General features: G+C 38.6%; 1 protein-coding gene across 2 annotated transcripts; it reads right to left on the bottom strand.

Annotated features, from left to right (window-relative positions):
* Window positions 1–1,609: 1,609 nt before the first annotated feature.
* On the bottom strand, window positions 1,610–22,080 carry nectin4a (nectin cell adhesion molecule 4a). Of its 2 annotated transcripts, none has more exons than XM_042759621.1 (11): window positions 21,381–22,080; window positions 13,768–13,977; window positions 12,833–13,000; window positions 11,272–11,550; window positions 9,082–9,199; window positions 5,122–5,273; window positions 4,770–4,928; window positions 4,591–4,667; window positions 4,064–4,120; window positions 3,699–3,872; window positions 1,610–2,896 (listed from the first exon to the last, which is right to left on the bottom strand). In XM_042759621.1, exons 1-11 carry the CDS (start codon window positions 21,427–21,429, stop codon window positions 2,456–2,458), a joined length of 1,884 nt encoding a protein of 627 aa, XP_042615555.1. In that variant the 5' UTR covers window positions 21,430–22,080; the 3' UTR covers window positions 1,610–2,455. The 2 variants fall into 2 exon arrangements, with proteins under 2 accessions (XP_042615555.1, XP_042615554.1); XM_042759620.1 differs by having other exon boundaries at window positions 4,591–4,665; window positions 4,768–4,928; window positions 13,768–13,980.
* Window positions 22,081–23,041: the final 961 nt, after the last annotated feature.

A 23,041-nucleotide genomic window follows, 5' to 3' on the forward strand; every position in this document is an offset into this window, starting at 1 on the left:
TTCTGAGCTCTTTGTGACTACTTAATATTGCATTATTTAAAACAAAGAGCTCTACTAGCCTAGAGTTATTCAAAACCTATGTCTACTGCATGTTTCTCCACTTGCAAAAAAACATTAAATTTAAAACACTATTTAATAACCATTTTATATATATATATATATATATATATATATATATATATATATATATATATATATATATATATTCCATCATCTTCCACATTTAGAGGCAGTTTAAGTAAATTTTAGAACTTTAACTGAAATGCAATTCTATGCAGAATGACAGTGGAGTGAAAAGACCTGTGACTGAAAGGCAGCTTTAAATTCAAAATAAAAGTCACAACAAACGTTCCAAAAATCTTCCTGTTTTCTGCCTGCACTAACAGCCAAGCACTGGGGTAAATCATAATATGCTGATTTACCATCGTTTATACAATAGTTATTGATCTTATTGTTAATGTCGGGAATGGGAAACATCTCCCTCTCCCTCTAATACCAAAGTACCACTTTTATTACAGCAATTTGGTGTTAATTATGGTAAAAGGGATAGTTCACCCAAAAATGAAAATTTGATGTTTATCTGCTTACCCCCAGGGCATCCAAGATGTAGGTGATTTTGTTTCTTCAGTAGAACACAAACAAAGATTTCTAACTCAAACCGTTGAGTCTGTCAGTCAAATAATGTAAGTGGATGGGAATCATGGCTTTGAGAGTAAAAAAAAACATACAAAATCAAAACCAAATGAAACCCTGCGGCTCGTGATGATACATTGATGTGTAAAGACACGAAATGATCAGTCTGTGCAAGAAACTGAACAGTATTTATATCGTTTTTTACCTCTTTCACCGCAATGTCCAAACTGTCCTGAGTGCATTCTCAACAGGTGGCATCTTCTTCTTCATGCTTTACGGCAGATCGCAGACTTATAAGTGCATTACTGCCACCAAATGGAACATTAACACTCTATCTACAATCTCAATTAGGAGTGTCAATGGTCCATTTCAGAGAAAGGTGGCGGTAATTCACTTATAAGTCTGTAATCTGTCGTAAAGCAAGAAGAAGATGACACGTCAGGTGTCAGCTGTTGAGAATGCACTCAGGACAGTTTGGACATTGCGGTAAAAATCAGAGGTAAAAAACAATATAAATACTGTTCAGTTTCTTGCAAAGACCCATCGTTTCGTGTCTTTACACATCAATGTATCGTCTCGAGCCGCAGGGTTTCATTTGGTTTTGTTTGTGTATGTTTTTTTGACTCTCAAAGCCGTGATTCCTGTCCACTTACATTATATGACTGACAGACTCCAACGGTTTGAGTTAAAAATCTTTATTTGTGTTCTACTGAAGAAACAAAGTCACCAACATCTTGGATGCCCTGGGGGTAAGCAGATAAACATCAAATTTCATTTTTGGGTGAACTATCATTTTAACAAGGTAAATTTTTTCTTATCACACCTCAGATTGCGCTGTTCAAATTTAGGAAACGCACTTAATTATAATGTCCCGATTCAACATTGTGTTTTCTGAAATTTATCTAACACGCATACATGCAGAAGTTAGGGCTGATTTAATAACCCCATACACTGCAGTGAATTAAATACACCAAAGTTACCATCAGGACCCATGGCTTTATATTTTGTTAGATAGAAAGATCACAGGAGTACCTATATCAGGAGCTTGCGGTAATGCTACCTTTTTAAAACTAAATACATTTACAGTACTAGTACATAATGAAGTATAAATGTTGTAAACAATGACAATGTCACTCCTACAACGACAATGACATTATGTGAACAGGCAGGAGCCGTTTTCATAACATAGTAATGCCATACTTCATAATACTATTCATGCAGTGGGTAGTTTCCAGTCAAAATACATAATACACACATATATTCAAAAAATATGTCTAAACACCATTTGTACATCTCTGGATTACAGACATCAAGGTCAAAAAGTCACAGTGAAGGATTAACTCGCCAGAAAAGAGTTCATGTATTTTCTCCATCAACAGTAATTCAAGTGAAGCCTTAGGTTGCAACAATAATAAAAAAGATCTTAATTCCATTCCCTGGTCACACAGAGGAGCTCAGCTCTGACCGATTCCAGTTAATCTGCACCTTAAACACATGTCATGACCCACAATACTCAAGAGTCCCAGTTCCAGAATACACAGTGGATTATGCAATTATTTAAGGGACTGTTTGAGTAATGCTGGTATTGTTTCACAGGTTTTAGTTTAGATGATGGCCATTCTGTCCATGTTTTTGCCACCTTGAGAAAGTATTCAAATAGAAGTTCAAACAAAAGATCCATTTTCCGGTTAGTTGTGCAGACACAGCCTTTTAGAGAGTGAAATCACAGAGGAACACATTCTTCTGTTGTAATATCAACTGTGTTTATGTGGCTTTTCGATGAATTTGTCTTGTGATAAAAGACGTTTCCAAACAAATCCTTTTAAACAATCTGAGCTCTGTGGATAGTTGGGCTATGTGCTTGAAGGAAAAGTGATGTGTGGGCTGGGAGAAGGATGTTATTGGGTTTCGACTTGGGCCGCAGTGTGCCGTTAGTGCGCTCAAAATGACTGGATAGTGCCTCAGATATCTGTGAACTCGCCGTCTCGCTGCCGCCGTTTTCAAAACCGTCAGGCTCCATTAAACCTCTGTGGACTCCTGAATCCGTAGGGCTCACAGAACCTTCTTCCTCCTCATCTGTAAGAGTCGGGTATGTGGATATTAAGGGTGAATTATGCCCTCTGCTGCCCCCTCTGTTACTTCCTCCTGACTGCGGCCTCCCCTCTGCTGGGAGAATGGCGCTGCCGTTCCGAGACCGGACAATTTCAATAGCCTGTTCCATTGAATAAGAAGAGGGGTGGAGAGGCGGGAGAAGATGGGTTTCCTGAATAGCATAATTGTAAACATGTGTTTATGAGCATTCTTACATGAACAATTATTTGATAAAGCATATGTTAACTTTGTTAGCAATACTAATCCATGGAGAGTTACTAAAGCTTTAAGAACTAAATTGATCAAATCATAAACAAAAAAAAAAGTGTTTTTATTAGAGTATTTGCATGGAATTTGGGGTAAAACCGTAGAAAGGTGTCATAAAATTAGGGTACATTTTGATGTCATGTTACTAATTTTAAAGAAATAAAGGCACATTTTAGATAAACTGATGTATCGAACATAAATAACTTAAATCATGAAAAGCAGCTAATTTTAACCATATAACAAGTTTTTAATAATAAATGGTGGGTGGATATTACTACAGTTTTACTGTAGGAACAGTAACTTCAACAATAAATACCATTTTCTAATTTCATTTTTTTTTTCTTTTCATTATTGCCTTGACTATTTCTGCCAAACTCAAATCCAACCTTGGTACCAAAGTTGTAAGAATTGTAAGAAAAAAAAAAAAGGTTAAATATAGACTTTCCATTCAAAAGGGCTTTGCGGTTGAAATAAGCTGAAAATTCACAACAAGGCTGTATGCATATGATAAAAAATATTATTACAATATATCACAATAAAAAAAATTAAAAACAAAATTTAATCTATTTTAATATGTAATGTATTTCTGTGACCGCAAAGTCACAGAAGAAATATTTTTTGTTCTTTTTCAACAAATTGCAGCTCTATTTGTGAAAGTGGCACGATACATCAACCGCACAAGCAGCCTCATGAATCTTATCTCATACCTGTGACATGTTACTGTCCAGCTCATAAGACTCCATCATCATCCGAGTGGATTCTCTATCATTTCTGTCCATGAGTTTTTCTCGACCTCTTCTGGACGTGTTATAAATTGCAGGGCGACCAAGTGAGTCCAGCCCTCCCAGGGTGGAACGACTATCCCTGGAGCGAGGACGATCCTGTGAAAGGAAACATTTTGGGTTTTTAATGTGTGCAAGAGAGGAAAATAAAACTAGCCTTATAAATGTGAAGATATTTAAGAATGTATTATATTGTGTATCAGAATGAAAAACTGAAGAGTGTGACTGGTAAATGTATAAAAGAGCTTTTTGGAAAACGGCATGTGAAAAAGAAAAAAAAAAACACCAACCAGTGAGGAGAGACTTGTGCGTATTGTCCCTTCGACTCTTAAAGGATTATTGTCGTCCTTTAAAAACAAAACATAAATTGTCAATTGAAAGGGGAGGAGATTCAATATACAATAATATACAGCCTTGTGTACATAATATATACAGTGACCCCAAAAAGCCACATGTAAAAAATGTATGAATGTCATTACATTAGATAACGCAAAATAGATAACACAAACAGTTCAAATAAAACATTTCATAACATGTTTCTTATGCAGCATATCAGCATATTAGAATGATTTCTGAAAGATCGTGTGGCACTGAAGACTGAAGTAATGATGCTGAAAATTCAGCTTTGCATCACAGGAATAAATTAGATTTTTAAACTAACTATATTTCACAATATTATGATTTTACTTCATTTTTCATCAAATTAATGCAGCATTGGTGAACATAAAAGATTTTGTTTAAACACATTTTTAAAAGAAAATGTCGTACCAACTCCAAACCTTAAAATATCAATAAACAGTTTGTGTGTATTTTTTACCGAGTATCTGTTGTCTGTGCTTCCTGAGTTGACTCTCCTAAACGAGGCTTGTCTTGATAGAGTGCTGATTTCCTCCTACAAAGACAGTGACACAGAGACAGACTAGTACAGGAATTCTCATAATCAGACCAGTTATGTAAATTATTCTATGTTCAGAAAATAAGACAAATCTTCTTACTTTTTTGCATCCAGCTCTATAGCCAGCTGGTGATTTTTGCGCTTATAGTAGCGGTTTACTGAAATGATCACTATGATAAGAGTGATAACAAGCACTGCAGCAACACCAGCAATAATAATAATCAGCATGTAGTTCACAGGTGCGTTACTCGGAGGTGACTCTGAAAGAAACATGCAACAAAACTTATGAACTTCTCGAGGGTGAGTACATGATGACAGAATCTTCATTTTTGGATGAACTATTCTTAGAATTTGCTAGATAATGAAACTTGCAATTGCATATTATCTTCACTAGATGACAGCACGGTGCACTGCACTTCAACATGAGTGAAGGGTTTTCAGTGGGATACACACCTGATATATTTATTAGGATCTCAGCTTTTCCAGATCCCACCAGATTGGTGGTGGTGCAGACATAAACTCCTTGATCTGTCAAGCTCAGGGGCCTGGAAAAAAGCAGCGTGCCACCGTCCACAGTCACACCCTCTGGTAGAGCTTCACCTTTCCTGTGTGAACAACGAAATATGATTTAATCCCACAATCAAAAACAGACATTGAAAACAACAGAATCTATAGCAGGGATCCTTAAATCTGGATCACGAGATCCACCTTCCTGCAGAGTTTAGCTCTAACCCTAATCAAACATACCTGAGCATGCTAACCAATGCTAATCAATGTCTTTGGGATCATTAGAAAATCACAGGCAGGTGACTTTGATCAGGGTTGGAGCTAAACTCTGCAGCGATTTGGCACTTGAGGAACCCTGATCTCTAGTCTAAGATTCGACCCATAACAAATGATTTATGCTTAATTATTTACTGAATATCGACTTGATCTGTACCAGAACATGATCCTTCAGAAATCATTCTAATATCATTATAATATGTTGAAAACAGTTGTGCTGCTTAATATTTTTGTGGAAACCCTGATGCATTTTTTTTCAGGGTACTTTGATAAATAGAAATGTCAAAACAATGGAGTTTATCTGATATTTTGTAACATTATAAATGTCTTAACTGTCACTTTTGACCAATAAAACGTGTCCTTGTTGAATAAAAGTATTCATTTTTTAAGTGTTACTGACCCCAAACTGTACTGTGAAAACAACAGAATCTATTCTGTACACTGTTGATGAACGAATGCCTTACAGGTTTGGAACCAACATAAGGGGGAGTGATTAATGACAAAATTTTCATTTTTGGGTGAACTATGCCTTTAAAGTAATAGTTTGCCCAGAAATGAAAATTTGCCATTAATTTACTCTCTCTCTCTGGCCATGCAAGAAGTAGCTGATGTTCTTTCTTCAGTAGAACAAAAAATAATAATAACAAAAGATAATTTTTAGTTGAACTCATGGTCCTTGGTGATTTATAAAATGCATTTACACTCTTTTACAGAACACCAAATAATTACTACAACTATAAAGGATATATTCAAAACCTGGAACTACAGCCTGAATGACATCTGAATGGCAGGAGAGATTGTTGGTAACCAAACCATTTTTGATCTAACATAGCTTCCACAGGCTTCCATGGAAAAAAATACTATGAAAATCAATGCAACCTGAAACTGTTCAGTAATCAGCAATCTCACCTTCCATTCAGATGTCATACAGCTTCTAGTTCCAGGTTTTGAATATAGGCTATCAATTATAATTGTAGTTAATTGTATGGGATAGAATGGTTTGGAGTAGATGTAAATATGTCACTTATTAGCAGTCAGCCTTTGAAAGTTTAGAGTAACATTACTCTGTTTTTGTTTTCAGGTAGAACAATCTGATGAACCAGACACTGATGATGTATCACTTTGTTTCCTCTCTGTTAGTGACAATTCAACAGTTGCCACGTTCTTCTGCTCAGAGAAGATAAAATGTGCACTTTGGGTAGCATAGTTAAAGGTTTAGTTCACCCAAAAATGAAAATTCTGTCATTAATTACTGACCCTCGTGTCGTTTCGAACCCGTAAGCCCTTCGTTCATCTTCGGAACACAAATTAAGATTTTTTTCGATGGAATCTGAGAGCTGTCTGACCCTCCATAGAGAGCAATGCAACTGAAATGTTCCCAAGTCCAGAAATGTAGCAAAGAGATCTGTGAATGAATCCATGTGACATCAGTGGTTCATCCGCAATTATGTCCCACAAAATGTATGAACCGCTGATGTCCCATGGTTAATTCACAGATCTCCTTGCTACGTTTCTGGACTTGGGAACATTTCAGTTGTGTTGCTGTCTATGCAGGGTCAGACAGCTCCAGATTCCATCAAAAATATCTTAATTTGTGTTCTGTAGATGAACGAAGAATTTTCATATTTGGGTGAACTAACTCTTTAATGATTTCCCCACATTGGCTCATGCATTTGTCATGCTTTTCGGACTAACGTATGCCTTGGATCTGATGTTCTGATGTTTCATAGTGTATTTTTATTTTTATTTTTTTACAATATTTGTCTAGTATTTAATTTGCAGAACATTTTCTCAGTTGCTTTTCTGGAATGGTATAAGTTCCATATACAGTACCATGTGTTCATCCACTAAAAGAAATGTCAGTTTAAAAAAAAAATCCATTGCTCTATTTTGAAGTCTTTCTCGTATATTCTATTCTAGTATAACTTTTATATTTCTAAAGTTACTGTTAGATGTGAAATTTGGAAGTGTCCCCATTTTAGGGAAGTGTTTACAGCTGGGTGATATCCAGATGTCCATTTTCTAAAAGTGACGGTTATTGTCTCAGCTCATTTCTCAAGGGCCTTGCACTGTTTTGGAGAATGTATTTCCATTTGACAAACAATTTAATGTTGATGTTTTGTTAATGGTTTCTGGTTACTTAATAAAAGAGTAACTTGCATTTAAATTGTGTGTTAATCTGTTTTTTTTTTTTTTTTTTTTTTTTTTTAATGAGTATAGTTAGTGTATAGTTATTTGTTATTAAAACTAATATTTTTACTAAGTAAACATAATTGTAATGTAACAAAAAATGTTTATGTAATCTTTATTTAATTGTATTTGGTTCTGTGAAACCAAAAACTTGTTTTAAAATTAACTTGATCAATAATGTTATAGTAACTTGTAAGTTTTAAGTTAGTATCAGTTAAAATGACTTCGTAACATTGAGTTAAAAAAAAAAAATTTAGTTATATTAAGTTGTCCGGTTTTACAGTGTAGGATTCCGCCAACAACTATTGATTTTTGATTAATTGTTCATGAATATCAACTGAAAATGTCCCTGATCTGTGTCACTTTCAGTTCATCAGTGATGTTTTGATGAAACATTTTTTGTCCATACTATTGTAGCACTGGTTAAAAAAAATCAAAACTAATTTCGTACAATGCTTTAAAGCAGTAGTTCTCAGTTGGTTTTGCATCAGGATCCAGTTTTTTATGTTCAACATCAAGTGACAGCACAAAAAAATCCGAAACTCAGAATTTAATGTAGTCTAGGTAGTTGTTTTGCTTTGTTTTGTTTACCTGGCATAGTGCTTAAGAATGAGGGCTGCCAAGCAAAATACCTATGTTGCCACCTGGCAGATTTTTAGTTTCAGTTCCGCCGAGTGCATTTTTCACACTTTTTAAAAGCTTTTTTTATTTAGCTAAATTCACAAAAAGTCCTACTCAGTGTTTCCGTAGACAATAAGGACTTTGTCCACAGCTTATACCAGGAACTATAATTTACATGTTTTTCATACAGCACGGTTTTGCTGTATGAAATTTGCATGAGGACAGTGGTAAGACTCATCCGAAAACACACATAAACACGCAGGCAAATTCTTCTGACACCATCGCCATAAATCCACTCATCTCCCCCTCACCAGCCTATTCTCATCCCCCGCTCTCTCCCTCCGTGTGAAAATGCGCTCTGTCTGTTTGCCGTGCAAGTTGCAACACGACACCAGGCCACAGTTACTTCATTTACTTTGCATTCACACCGAGCAGCCAGAGAACAGGTTTCCCCACTCGAGGTGGAGAAAACCAGAGAATGTTTGTCTCAGGAATTGCGTGATCATCTAAATGTCCATGTCTACACCCACTTAGTCACCCGTACAGAAAAATACCAAAAAAAATAGGTGTGTGACTGTGACTAATTATTGTTCATGAATGTATTTCAATGACCTCTCAGTGTCAGTATTACTTCTTAAGATTCTACCTATTTGGTAGAGTCGATTAAAACTTCACTCATGAATTTAGGCCACAACCTTATCGTCCACACCTAGAGATTACTCTGGTATGCTGATAGAGATGCCAACCGAAACAGAATGAAACTGACAAGACAGGCTTACAGGAAGATGAACAAACAAACAGATTTAGAGACAGTTTTACCTGATCCAGCTGAATTGCTGAGGTTCTGGATTTCCTTGACCACTGCAGTGTAATGTGGCTCCTTGCATTTCAGCATACCAGTCGTCCTCATAGCCAGATATCAATGCATTCGGAGGGTCTATACATGCACATGAACACAAATAAAAAGATCTCACAATCAGGCATGTCTAATTCACTATTCAGCCTCTTGTTTGAACTTGTGATGAACTTCCTGTTTGACCAATAAGTTCACCTGATCCTTTTGTTGACAAAGTACAAACTCTAATATTGGCATTATGAGACGTATATGTTTGAATTATGAAAAAAATGTAAAACACAAAAGAAGATACAGTACGCTGTTTTTTCAATATAGTCATAGAATGAGGACTGGAGCTATAAAAGTAGCATAAAATATCATAAAATGGTGCATATTATATGCAAGTAAAAAATTTTAAGTGAGGAACAGACAAACCAGATCGGTCCGATTTATGAATCATTGAAATTTATTTTGTGAGCCGAATGAATTGATTCCTTGAAAAGGACTCAAAAGCACATTCTCAGATATTGTTAACTCTTTCATTATCTTGAGTTGTCCAGATTTTAAATTTCGGGCTGCTCTTTACATAAAACTTTCAAACTATATGGTGCTTTTGAATCTTGTTTGATGTTTAAAAGCACCAGTTCTTTTTCATTGTAATTGAATGGGAGAAAAACAAGAAGAAGAAGAACCAGGATATTCTTGAGAATTTTTTCATTTGAATTCCATTGAAGTAAGAACGTCAAATGGGTTTCTAAAGACATGAAGGTGATTAAATGATGACTGGATTTTCATTCTCAGAGAACCAAAGTAAAGACATTATTATGACTGTAAAAGTAGTGATGAATCAGAGACAATAAAGAGATGTCCACGTGTCATAACACATCAGAGGGAAGTCACATACAGTAAGTAGACATTAATAGGTGAAACAACAGTTGTGTCTTATTTCAATTTCACAAGTAAACAGGAAAGGTGTTATAAAATTCACAGTTGTTTTCACGATTTCACAAGTTTTAGATTTTGAAATTCACATTCATTCTGAGTAATATCCAGGTGGTGACGTATAAAACTTGATGTGGCTTAATAAAACTCATGGCGGAACAGTACATCAATCATACTGCTGTAAGGACAATTATTTTGAAGGGAATGTGCTTTGGCATCTTGTGTTTATAACTTGGCTCTGTGGCTTGACATCAAGAGACATCAAAATAATTCTTGAGTGCCAAAATGAATTATAGATTAACTATAGCACTAATGGTTCATTGCCCTATAAAAAGTACTTACAGAAACTAATAATAAAAATAATAATAATAAAAAATATATATATATATATATATATATATATATATATATATATATATATATATATATATATATATATATATATATATATATACAGTATAATTTAAGAAATGCCTTTATTATATTTATTTAAAACTAGAACATTGCACTCTAAAAATGCTGGGTTATTTTTTCTGCACATCCACAGGGTTGAGCCTGTTGTGTTGTTTTTTCTCGTGTTGGGTAGGGTTTTTTTTGTTACCTAGACATTGGGTTAGTGGCAGTCTCACTGACAGCTGAAACTATACACCCCCCCACCCCACCCCCGGAGCCATTATAAAGTTTGGAAGAGCCAGGACATTTTTTAATACAACTCTGATTGTGTTCGTCTGAAAGAAGAAAGTCATATACTGTACACCTAGGATGGCTTGAGGGAGTAAATCATGGGCTAATTTGAATTTTTGGGTGAACTATCCCTTTAACCAGTGCTGGGTTGCCAAATAACCCAGAAATGGTTGTTTTTAACCCAGCATTTTTTTAGAGTGTACTGTACGTAATAAGAAATTATATTTTGAATAAGTGATTAATGATAATTAAGTACACATACTTCCTCCTCTCCCCAGTTTTATTATTACTATAATGGATGTTTTTATTAAAATTATACCACTAAAAAAAAAAAAAAAAAAAAAAAAAATACTTCATTTGTATAAATGACAGTTTTGTACTGAATTAATTCAATTAATGCTGATTTGAACAGGATGATATTACTAGTGTTACATTTTTTATTTATAGTAATAAGAATTCAAGGGGAAAAGATTGTCACCAAATTGTGGAATTATGACCCAGACATTTCTGATATATATTTACAATAAGTGTGAGAGATTAGGACTCACAGTGTACTATAAGGTTATTGGAGATCCTCTCTGGGCCTTTCTTCGTTGGATGCCAGACCAGACAGTCCAGCTTCTGCCCATTCATGTTACGGAGAGGGTGGAGAGAAAACTGGATAGAGGCCACCTCACCATCTAAGCTACGGTTCTGACTCTGACCCGCGAGCTCTGTGTCCCAGGAGAGGCCTGCCATTGGCTTAGCCACCGAACGGCATATAGCAGCCGGACGGAATGACTGGCCCTCAATCAAGATGAACGGCTGCAGGGATGTAATGGGTTTAGCTGTGAAATGAAATGACAAATACATAATAAACGGCAAATAAAAACATGATAAATAGGATTTCAACTTTACAATTAAGTACTGCCAGTACAAACAGTATTTTTAAACAAAATTTGAGCAGATATTTCTGTTTGCTTTCCTGTTTCAGTCTGCTTGAACACAACCATAAACAATACTTCTGAAGGAGAAAGCAGTAGCTATTATATGATCTTGTAATCGGAGCAACAATGAACACTTTCAGGTTAATACGTCCATCATCCCTCCCATTGACGCAGACAATGATTTTGTGTTATTCTGAGAACAATAACTGAATACATCAGAGCAGTGGTAGCTTTATGGTTAATGGGTTTTCTCTGTACATGAATGGGACGCTGAATGAAATGACAATGGTAATGTTAAAAAAACCAAAGGCTAACGTTATCCTTGTCCTGTATCATTGAGGGCTAAATCCTTTATCGCTAACTGCTGCAAAGTCACTGCATATACATAAGACTCAAATAAACTCTGTTGCTTTTAAATATAACAACTACGAAGAAGCTAAGGGGACATGGTAATGGAAAAAAAATGAGATGGGAGGAAAAATGACATTTCAACGCTTTTGCATTGTCTCGCAAAATTCTGTGTTGTCTTCTTGAGGGAAAAAAATTGGAGAGAGACAATAGTTTTTTTTTACATTGCAGTATTCCCACAAGAAACTTTGCTTCACTCTCAAAACTTTTGTGTTCACATTTGCTCGCTAAAGCACTGAAGTATAGCCTAGTTTTTCCTCCCACCTCATAATACTTCCATGACAAAAGTTTTGCGAGTGAACGCAAAGTTTCTTGTGGGAACACAAAAGTTAAGAGACTGATAACACAGCAGTCTGCTGGCATGTTTTAGTCAGACAACCATTTCCTGTTTAAGTTGGCAGTTCTTGACCAAAATCAGATACAATGTCAACCAGAGTTGGTGGTGAAAATCGAAAGTGGTTTATCTTCCAATGTGCTAATACAGAGGTGGCCAACATCAGTCCTGGAGAGCCACAGTCCTGAAGAGTTTTACTCCAACTTTGATAAAAACTCACCTGCCTGTAGCTTTCTAGTAACCCTTAGACATTGATTCGCTTGTTAAGGTGTGTTTGACTAGGATCGGAGCTGAACTCTGCAGGACTGTGGCTCTCCAGAAACAAGGCTGGCCACCCCTGTGCTAATATACTGTATACAAAATGAACAGTCACACAGAGTTTTGTATGACAAAAGTTTGCTGTCTTCTGTTTGCCCATGTAGCCCTGATTAATGTACTCACTCCACACTGTGACCAAAATCTCAGTCTCAAAGTTTCCAGTGGGGAAGGTGGCAACTTTGCAGATGTATTTGCCCTCATCTGCAGAACGTGTGCCCATAATAATCAGAGCAGAGTCTGTTATTGGGTCGCTGGTTGCAAATCGAACATGCCCCGAGTATGCAGGGTTTTCTGTGAGAGAGAAACAGAACGAAACGTGACATGTGACCCTAAGATTTGGTTTCTGACCATTTTTGTGAAGCATACAAAAAAAAAACAATCATGCAAAAAACTAAACTTGTAAATTAACATGAAGTTTGTTTCTCAAAGAAATCAAAATTAAGATTCTGCACTAATGCCTCCTGCATGGAAATTCTTTGCATGTTTCTTTAAAAAAGTGAACTGAAAAAAATACATGTCTGCTTAATGATTCATTGAAAATGAATGCAAGAGGGGAAATGAAAGCAAGAACTGAATCAATTGTACAGTACAAGTATTGTTACACTACCACATTCAAGGAAGAGCCAAAAATCAGATTAAACCATGCAGAATATCATATTTGAAATGACTCCAAATTCCCTATAGAAAATATTGTTAGAACTTACTCAGAAATAGTGATTAAACTTCAAAAGAATTACAAAGAATTGGAAAGTAACACTTTAAATTAAACATCATGAATATATATTTTTTACAGTGTATATTAGTCATACTTCATAGAGGTCTTTAAAGCTTTTGCTGTCATAAATACATTAACCAATGTACACATTGATGCATCATTATACCCATGGCAATAACAATGCAGAATGTGTTCATTTATTGGTAAAAGGATATTTTGGAATTGCAAGGTTTTCTTTGGTGATAACAATATTAGTAAAATGACATTTAACTAATGACATTCTGAAAAATATGTAACAATTTAAGTTTTGACATTTTAAGACGAAGAAAAAAGATTGTTTTACCTGTCTGGCCTTCACTGAAATGAGCAGTGATAAGCTGTTCTTCCCCTCCATTTGAGTTTTCTCGTATCCACGTCACCTGCACCACCTTAATCGCACTATTGGATACATTGAATCGACAGGGTAAACGCGTTTCCTCCTCTGCCACAGACTGCAGAGGCCAGGGGGACTCAGAGGGCTCTAGAAATTTTTCTAGTTCTCCACTTACACAGGCTGCTGAAAGAGAGAACAAAGAGAGAGAAAATGGTTTAAATCAAATAAAGTAATAAGCCACTCGAGATGCGTTTTTGAAATGGTGGCAACAGCAATATGATAAAATAAATACATTTTATTGGATGAGCTGTGCTAGATATTGTTCGTAAAATCAGAAAGCACATCTTTTGAATTCTATATTAATGTGACAACCATAAAGATGGATTGGTAGTTATACTATGTGTATTTGTGTATTTTATTTGTAATATTTATATATACATAATATTAGATATATGTAATTATTTATTCAATATTAGTTCAGTTTCCTTTGCAGATTTATAAAAGGCAGTATTATTAAAAGAATAGTTCACCCAAAAATGAACATCTGCTGACAATTTACTCAACCACTGGCAATCCAGGATGTAGGTGAGTTTGTCTCTACATCAGAAGAGATTTGGAGAAATGCAGCATTTACATCACTCTCTCACCAGTGGATCATCTGCAGTGAGTGGGTGCCATCAGAATGAGAGTCCAAACAGCTGATATATAATCCACAAGTAATCCTCACGACTCCAGTCCATCAGTTAACGTCTTGTGAAGTGAAAAGCTGTGTGTTTCATCTAAATTCATCATTACAACGTTTCAATTTCAAACCGATGCTTCCAACTAAAATATGAGTCTTCTATCCATAATATTTCTTTTTTCAATGAAAATGTCATCTTGTCTGAATCAGGAGAGACAAATGCACAGATCATGAACCGTTTACAAGCAAAAAGATTCTGAAACAGATCTAAACAAATATAATGGTGGATTTTGATGTGGGAGAACAACAGGGAATGGACTTTTTCACTGGAAGAAGTAGAAGATTATGGACTTAATTTTGACAAGAAAGGATGGATTTGTTTTTCAGAAACATGCTGCTTTTTATGCCACAATACATCATTTCGTGGACTGGAGTCGTGTGGATTATTGTGATGTTTTTATCAGTTGTTTGGACTCTCATTCTGATGGCACCTATTCACCACAGTAAGTTTCTTGTAGCACTCATAACTGTGGCATCACAAACTGAATAGCAAGAGGTGGCCACAAATTAAAGGACCAGACCAAATAAATAAATAATAAATAAATAAATAAAATTCTAGGCCATCCCATGGATATATATCACACAGCCTAAAGCGGTTCAAGTAGTACTTTCAAAAAATTTGAAATTGCACCTTTAAGAGAAATATATATGTATGAAATATACCAGCAGTAAAAGGAAAGAGGTCATCTGTTACCTTCAGTACGGTGGTAACATGAACCTTTCATTTTTCATCACTCTATTGAACTGGCACAGAGAACAGAGGGGCGAAGCAGACAGGGGAATAGATATGGATAACAAAATAAAAGAAAGGAAGAGGGGTGAGAGACAAACAGGTGTCTGGAAGAGCATTTGTGGACGAGAGTTAGATATGCTGCTCAACTTGTTATGTTCCTCAGGGCTAATTACATTTTAGAGGCAGACATGCAGAAACAAACATTGAAATTCAAAGTGCATGCATGCAAAAATCATTGAATATAAGATGAACTAATAAATTTACATTTAAATACAAAAATGAAATATATATTTTATGATATAATAAAATGTAAGCATTCTATAAATTATATAAATAAAATGCAAACTGTAATTTAAATCACCATTATCAATGCAATTTAAACCACAATTATAATATATTATTTAAAAAATAAATGCATAAAAAAGTACGGACAACTATTGCATACTTTAAGTTGATTAGGCTCATATATTTGCAGTAACAAATGAGTTGCAGAAATCAGCCACAAACTAGTATCTGTACAATTTATGGGACTCTCTGCCTGCACCTTTCAAGTGCTTTGGGATCTCAGTTCAGGGCAGTAATTAATCTATTATCCCTTTAATTCTTTAGTTTCTGAGTCACTCTATCTCCAGATTGAACTTTATGTCAGTAACCCTAGATCCTTGACCATTAGGCTGCAGCAGTCAATTGTCCAGTTTGCAAAGACTAGAGGATACATCAATTAACCATAATGACAAGCCTCTCAGACATAAGCTTGTTGACAAATTTTTGGCATAGATCCTCTGTCACTGTGTCACAGAACTTGATTTATCAGTATGTTCCTGAGTCAACATCCTTGAGGACTGTCATTTGTTGCCTAATCCTAGCCCTAAAATCACAGGGAAATAATTGCATGACTAGATCTAATTGGTTTGACTAATATTTTACTAATATACTCTTTAACTTAATATGTAATAGGTGCTTATATAATACACTGAAAAAAAGAGGAAAAAACAGCGGGGCAGCAGATCTTTTCTAGCGGGCTCGGACAGTGTCACGTCGGCTCAGCGCCTGTGTGCCCCGCCCTCCCCGCGTCCTTTCATGCCGGTGTGCTTCTCACATGAGGACCAGCGCCCCTCTTCAGCTGCGAGCGGGCTGGTCTCATTCGGCGCGTCCAAGGAGGAAATTGTCATTGATGACATCACCGCCGACAACTCTGTGTCCTTGGCGGCGTCAGGAACCAAGGATTGGGGTGATTCCAGCGAGGAGCCTGAAGCAGCCCCTCCCCCTCAAGTGCAGAGGCCAAAGCCAGACGCCGAGCTAATCCGCGTCCTCGCAAAGGCCGTAGAAGATCTGGGCCTCGAGTGGTCGGCTCCAGACAAGCCCGCCCACGGCTTATTGGATGAATGATTCCTGCCAGAGACCCGCCAGCAATCCTCCCACCAGCGTCCAGCCCCGTTCTTGCCAGCAGTCCATGACGAGCTCACTAAGACGTGGCAAGCCCCCTACTCGGCACGGGTGAACTGACCAAAGGGGATACACCAAACTTCCCCCCCGGAGGAAGCGATCGCCGCACATCTGTGCCCACCATCTGCCCTTGGCTTAAAGCGCATCCATCTAAGCCCTGCAGGACCACCTCAGCTATCGCCAACAGGGCTTATGCAGCAGCCAGGCAGGCTGCTTCAGCGCTGCACACAATGTCGATCCTTCAAGTGTTTCAAGCCAAACTTCTTCGTAATATGGACGAGTCTGGCCAAGAGCACCAAGAGGCCTTTAAGGAGCTGCTCACCTCAATGGATCTTGCTCTGCGTGCTACAAAGGCCACAGCGCAAGTGATCAGCAAGACCATGGCCAGCCTGGTGGTGCTGGAGCACCACCTTTGGCTAACGCTGACAGAGATCTGGGACGCTGAGAAAAGGACTATTCGGCTCCGCTGTTCATGGGTTCACTGAACGGTTTTCGGTGGTTTAGAAGATGTCGCAGTCACTGCGTCACTTCCTCCCTAAATGCCCTGGCACCGTGGCTGCGGGCCACCAGAAGAGCTCCGCTGCTCAGCCTGCAAAGCCAGCGCAGCATCAGCCTCAGCGGAAAACGGAGCCTGGGCTGAAACAGCAATCCAGGCCGGCGAAACGCTTCCCCTTCCTGAAGCATCAAGGTCCCCACCCACGAGTTGTGCTGGACCCTGAGCCGCCGAAGCCATCCTGAGGCGCTAGATAGGAAAAGGAGGGGCCCCGTTCTCGCCTCGGCCGGAACGCCCCCCAAAACAGCTCGCCTTCACTCCTCACCTCTTCAAACACCTCTGAGAGAAGGAGTTTCGTTTTTAGCGGGTCACATCCTGCAGGTGCAGCGCGTGCCCGAATATTTTACCGCTGTGATAGCGGACCCACATACTTTAAAGAGCAAAATTTCTCATCCTCTCTCAATCACTTATACAGACGTAGACTCCCCACTTTTTCAAGGCGAGCTCACGTTCGAGAAAATAAAACCTCTCGCCTCCCATTAAACAGCCTGGGCAGCCATTCCGGGAATCTCGAGATGGGTTTTGGAAACAATTCAACGAGGCTACTTGCTGCAGTTCGCTTGCAGACCGCCCCGCTTCAGAGGCGTTGTTCAAACTTCTGTCCCGGACAACAAAGCTATTGTTCTTCAGCCAGAGGTGCAAGCGCTGCTTGCAAAAGGCACTGTGGAAAAAGTCCCCCCAGCGAACAGCGAGTCAGGCTTTTTCAGTCGCTATTTCCTCGTCCCAAAGAGAGACGGCGGGCTCAGACCCATTTTAGACCTTAGACATCTGAACAGCTCGCTTGTGCACCGGTCGTTCAAGATGATGACGGTCAAGAAAATTCTAGCACATATTTGCCCCAATTTAATACATTTTTGACCGTGTATTTGAAAGATGCTTACTTTCACATCCACATAGCCCTTCGTCACAGACCATTCTTGAGATTTGCTTTTGAGGGAGTGGCCTATCAGTATGCAGTCCTTCCATTTGGACTGTCCCATGCCCCACGCACTTTTACGAAGTGCATAGATGCGGCTTTGTCCCCTCTCAGGCAGATGGGAATACGCGTATTAAACTACCTCGACGATTGACTGGTTTTAGCCAGATCAGAACAGAGAATGGAATGCTCACAAAGAGCTGCTACTCAGTCACTTCGCCTCGGGTTGGTCATCAACCCACGGAAGAGCCAGTTGTTGCCCAGACGCAAACTGTCTTTCTGGGAACGGTTCTAGACTCTGCTCTAATGCGAGCATGGATTTCGCCGGATCGGTCCCTGACTATTCAGCAACTGACGGCTTCCCTCAAACCAGGTACGACACGCCCCCTGAGGGTTTTTCAGAGGCTGCTCGGCCTCATGGCCGCTGCCGCCTCTGTAACTCCGCTGGGCCTGCTCCACATGCGAGTCCCGCCCCATACTTGGTGGTTGAAGAGATTTCCGGTCAGGGTGGACCACCGCTGTATCGAAGCTGTGGCCACCTGGAGGACCACTCGCCTGTTTCAGACAGGAGTGAGGATGGGCCTGGCCTCCAGAAGGAAAGTAATCCCGACAGATATATAATTGCGCTGTTGGAGGGCAATCCGGCATTCGGCTCCTGGACAGCTCAGCAGAGATGCCTACATATCAACTGCCTGGAAATGTTGCCAGTCTTCTTAGCCCTGCAATCCTTCCTTCCGGCCATCAAAGGCCACCACGTCCTGGTCCATTCAGACAGCATGACAGTGGTGTCTTATATCAATCACCAAGGCAGCCTCAGGTCTCACGCCTTATACAGATTGGTTCGTCGCCTCCTTCTCTGGGCACAGAAAGAACTCCTCTCGCTAAGGGCAGTTCATGTGCCGGGCAAGATGAACCTGGGAGCGGACATGCTGTCCAGAGGCAAGGAATCCCCATGCGATTGGGCGCTGCACCCTCAGACGGTACAGTGAATTTGGGCAGTCTTTGGGAAGGCAGAGGTCGAATGTAACTCTCGTGTGCTGACTTTTCTGCAAGAGCTGCTGGATAAGGGACGCGCCCCATTCACACTCAAAGTATATGTGGCGGCCATCGCAACGAATCAGTCTCTCGAGGCCGGCCATTCAATAGGCAGAAACGACTTGGTCATTAAATTTCTGAAGGGCGCGAAGAGACTGAATCCTCCTTGCCCTCAGACTGTGCCGTGTTGGGACTTATCCATAGTCCTAGGGGCCCTAAAAAGACCCCCATTTGAGCCACTCAGTTCGGCTGACTTGAGGCCCTTATTGCTTAAAATGGCCCTTCTCCTTGCTTTGGCGTCGGTTAAGCATGTGGGTGACTTACAAGCGCTGTCGGTCAGCACTTCGCGTCTGGAGTTTGGGCTCAATGACTGCAAGGTCATTTTGAAACCGAGACATGGCTATGTTCCTAAAGTGCTCTCTACTCCCTTTAGAGCGCAAGTAATATCCCTATTGACGGCTGCTGTGAGGGCTGTGAGAGTCTATGTGGAACGTTCTAAACTGTTTAGGCAGTCTGAACAGCTGTTTGTTTGCTTTGAGGCCGCCAGAAGGGTCTGCCGGTTAGTATGCAAAGACTGTCTCGCTGGATTGTTAATGCTATAGCTCTGGCTTACACATCAGAAGGACTGGAATGCCCTATTGGTGTGAGAGCCCACTCCACAAGTGGAATGGCCTCCTCATGGGCGTGGTCCAGTGGCATATCTATCAGTGAGATCTGTGCGGCCACCGACTGGTCGTCGCCGTCCACTTTTGCCAGATTTTATAACTTTAATCTTACCTGACCTCCAGGTGCGGATTCTATCTGTTTAAACCTCCCATGTGGGTAGTAATTTCTCATGCCCTCAGCTAAGCTCGGGGCGAGATAATGCCTAGGTCCCTTACGGCCCTTATTAGTGCTCTAATACTGGGCTCGCAGAGCAGCATATAATTGTTGCTCATAGAGCAGCGTGATTGGATTCATTCCCATACATAACGTGTGTGAACGTTCGAAAGGGAACTCTTCGGTTACTTAATGTAACCTCGGTTCCCTGAGATAAGGGAATGAGCGTTATGTCACTTGCCGCACTACAAGGTACATGAATCGATGAACGTCGCTTCAGTCGAATGATCTGATGAATGGCGCTACGGACCGACTTACATAGTGGTCAGCCCCGCCCCCTTTGGCGGACTGATACATCATTGGTTTGTGCAGCTACACAAATGTGAACAAATCAGGCTTCAGCAGAAAGGAAAAAAAGGAGTTTTCCCATACATAACGCTCATTCCCTTATCTCAGGGAACCGAGGTTACGTTATACCGAAGCGTTCTCATCTGATGGCTTTTCTAAAGAACAACAACAGTATTTGCTGGCAATATAAGTTATTCAGTGCATTTTTGGATAATAAATTTAATTTTTGTCTTAACAGCCAAACACTCTCTAGCAACCATTTAGATCACAAAATAATTTAGCATATGTATAATGGCATTAAAAACAACATCAGTACAGTTTGTTTGGATTGTTGGTAAAGTTTGTTGGAGGCTATAAGGACAGTTTAGTCATTCTGGGTTCAAAAACCAGAAATAAAATAATTAAAAACAGACTGTCCCTGGCTGGAGTGTCTGGAGAAACTGAACTTTAAACACCTTACAATTATTAAAAACTATAATAATGGGCAATGCAGTCTCAAATCTCAAAATAATCGTTTGACTTGAAATCAAACTGTTGGAATGTTGTTCTAGGGCCAGAAGAGTATGTTGATACAGGAAAATGTCTTAATGTACAGAAATCACTTTATATCATGCTGACCGTGCATTAACACATAAGCACATTTCTATGAATAGCTCATACACAGGCAAAAATCACTCAAAAATTTAAGTTACGTTGACAACACCCTCAAATTCATTACGCCCTTATTCTCACAACTTCATCAACCCATAAAACACTCCTTAAGACGCATAAGACAGTGTGTGTGAGTGAGCGCGCGCGCAAGAGTAGGGAGCGCCTGTCACACTGATTCACACTCAGTTTGTCATCAGAACCAGTTCTTCCAGTAATATTAGACAACCGTAAACGTGTTGTTAAGCTCTTTTTCTAAACTTTTGACCCCAAATCCTGCAACATGTTTTAAAATGTTTCCAATTACACTAGCCATGTATTCATTATATATAAAATGTCTCACCTGAGTTCAAGATGATCAACGCAGCAAGAATATATGAAACTGTCTTCATCGTCCACCAGCTCAGCCTTTCAGCTGAGCCAAAGTTATCAGTTTGGCGATCTCAATGTGACGGTCATTATTAATATACCAAGTGAGCGTCCATCTCAAGAGCTACTTGTATTCCCAATCAATCCAATCGATCACAGATGTCAGTCAGGAGATGTTGGAGAAGAGGAGACCCTCATGGGCTAAAAGAAGATCAGGTGGTGGAGATCCAGCGCAGAAAAACGAAATCACTCTGCGTTCAGAATCAACACCTGAGATATATCGCTTAATTCATTTGAAGTACAAAAAAAAAAAAAAAAAAAAAAAAAAGGAATCGACATCATTAAACACAATGTTTATGTATTATATCCAGATAAGTGAACGTATCTCCAAGCGCAAGTCCTCACGGGAGCGCACACAAAAAAAAATCAATCCAGTTTATTGCGTTTTTGTATTATTTTAAGATCTACTACATGTTGAGAGAAAAACTAAGTATTTCCATTATTCTAGCGACGTTCGGGTTTAAAATGCGTGAAAATGCTCTGAGAGAAGAACATTTCTTACAGACACCTGTTGAAAAAGGCAGCTCTCCACATGTTGTTACGCGCTCTGCTGAACTCAACTTTCCAGTTTTTAATCCGGGTGTTTCTTCCCAATCTGATGATTCAGTCTAGCTACTAGCTACTGGTTTAATATTCTGTAATTGCTTAATCGTTTGAGATCTTTAATGGTCGGTTTCACTTTAACAGGATTTTTTCTGCCATAATGTTTTAGTGAAAAAACAAGTTTTTTTCTGAATAAAACACAAGTGACTTGCTATTTCCCCTAAAAAAATAAAAAAATAACAAAATAAAACCAAACAAACAATACGGAATGCTAAAATACATTTGTGAAGGAATCCTATTTTAATTTCTTCTCAAATTTAGAACAAATAATTATACTAATGAAAATGGTCTTATAAATCCATATATCCAAGGTCTTTCAGAACATATACATGACAATTTGACTCATGATTAAAAAGATCTTTAAAGACCTTTTAGAATAATAATAATAATAATAATAATAATAATAATAATAATAATAATAATAATAATAATAATAAAGATAAAATCCTACAGCCCACTTTGTGATTTGCTTTAACTATCCAGTATCCAGACATTATTTCAATATATGTGGTCTTCTGTTAAAGATTTCTTAATATCCAATGAGATAAACTACAAATTAGTGTATCTGATTAATTAATTTTTGCAAGTGTGGTGACATAATTAGCATGCGTATGAAAGCTACATTAATCCACCAGACTTACCGTATCTGGTTGCATTCATGGCCTAAAGGAAAGAGAGCAGCAAAATCTGTAAACCTGTTCTCCCTTCTGAAAACAGTTAAAGCCTCGGGCGCTTTTACCGAGTTCAATGGAATAGTGTTCCAAAACAGCGATTGAGCTGAAAAAGACAGTTATTCACGACGAGGAAAGCTCTCACTGTGATGAGCATTTCTGTCTAGGAACGTTTAAGATGCTTTGAATGTCCAAAATTTTTATTAATGTTGAATCTTATTGAATTTAAATGAATGTAATACTAATAAAAACAGTCGAGATATGACTCAATTTTGCTGTGTTATACTGACAATTTATTTCA

Source organism: Cyprinus carpio, chromosome A7 (assembly GCF_018340385.1).
Source record: "Cyprinus carpio isolate SPL01 chromosome A7, ASM1834038v1, whole genome shotgun sequence".
Lineage (NCBI taxonomy): Eukaryota > Metazoa > Chordata > Actinopteri > Cypriniformes > Cyprinidae > Cyprinus > Cyprinus carpio.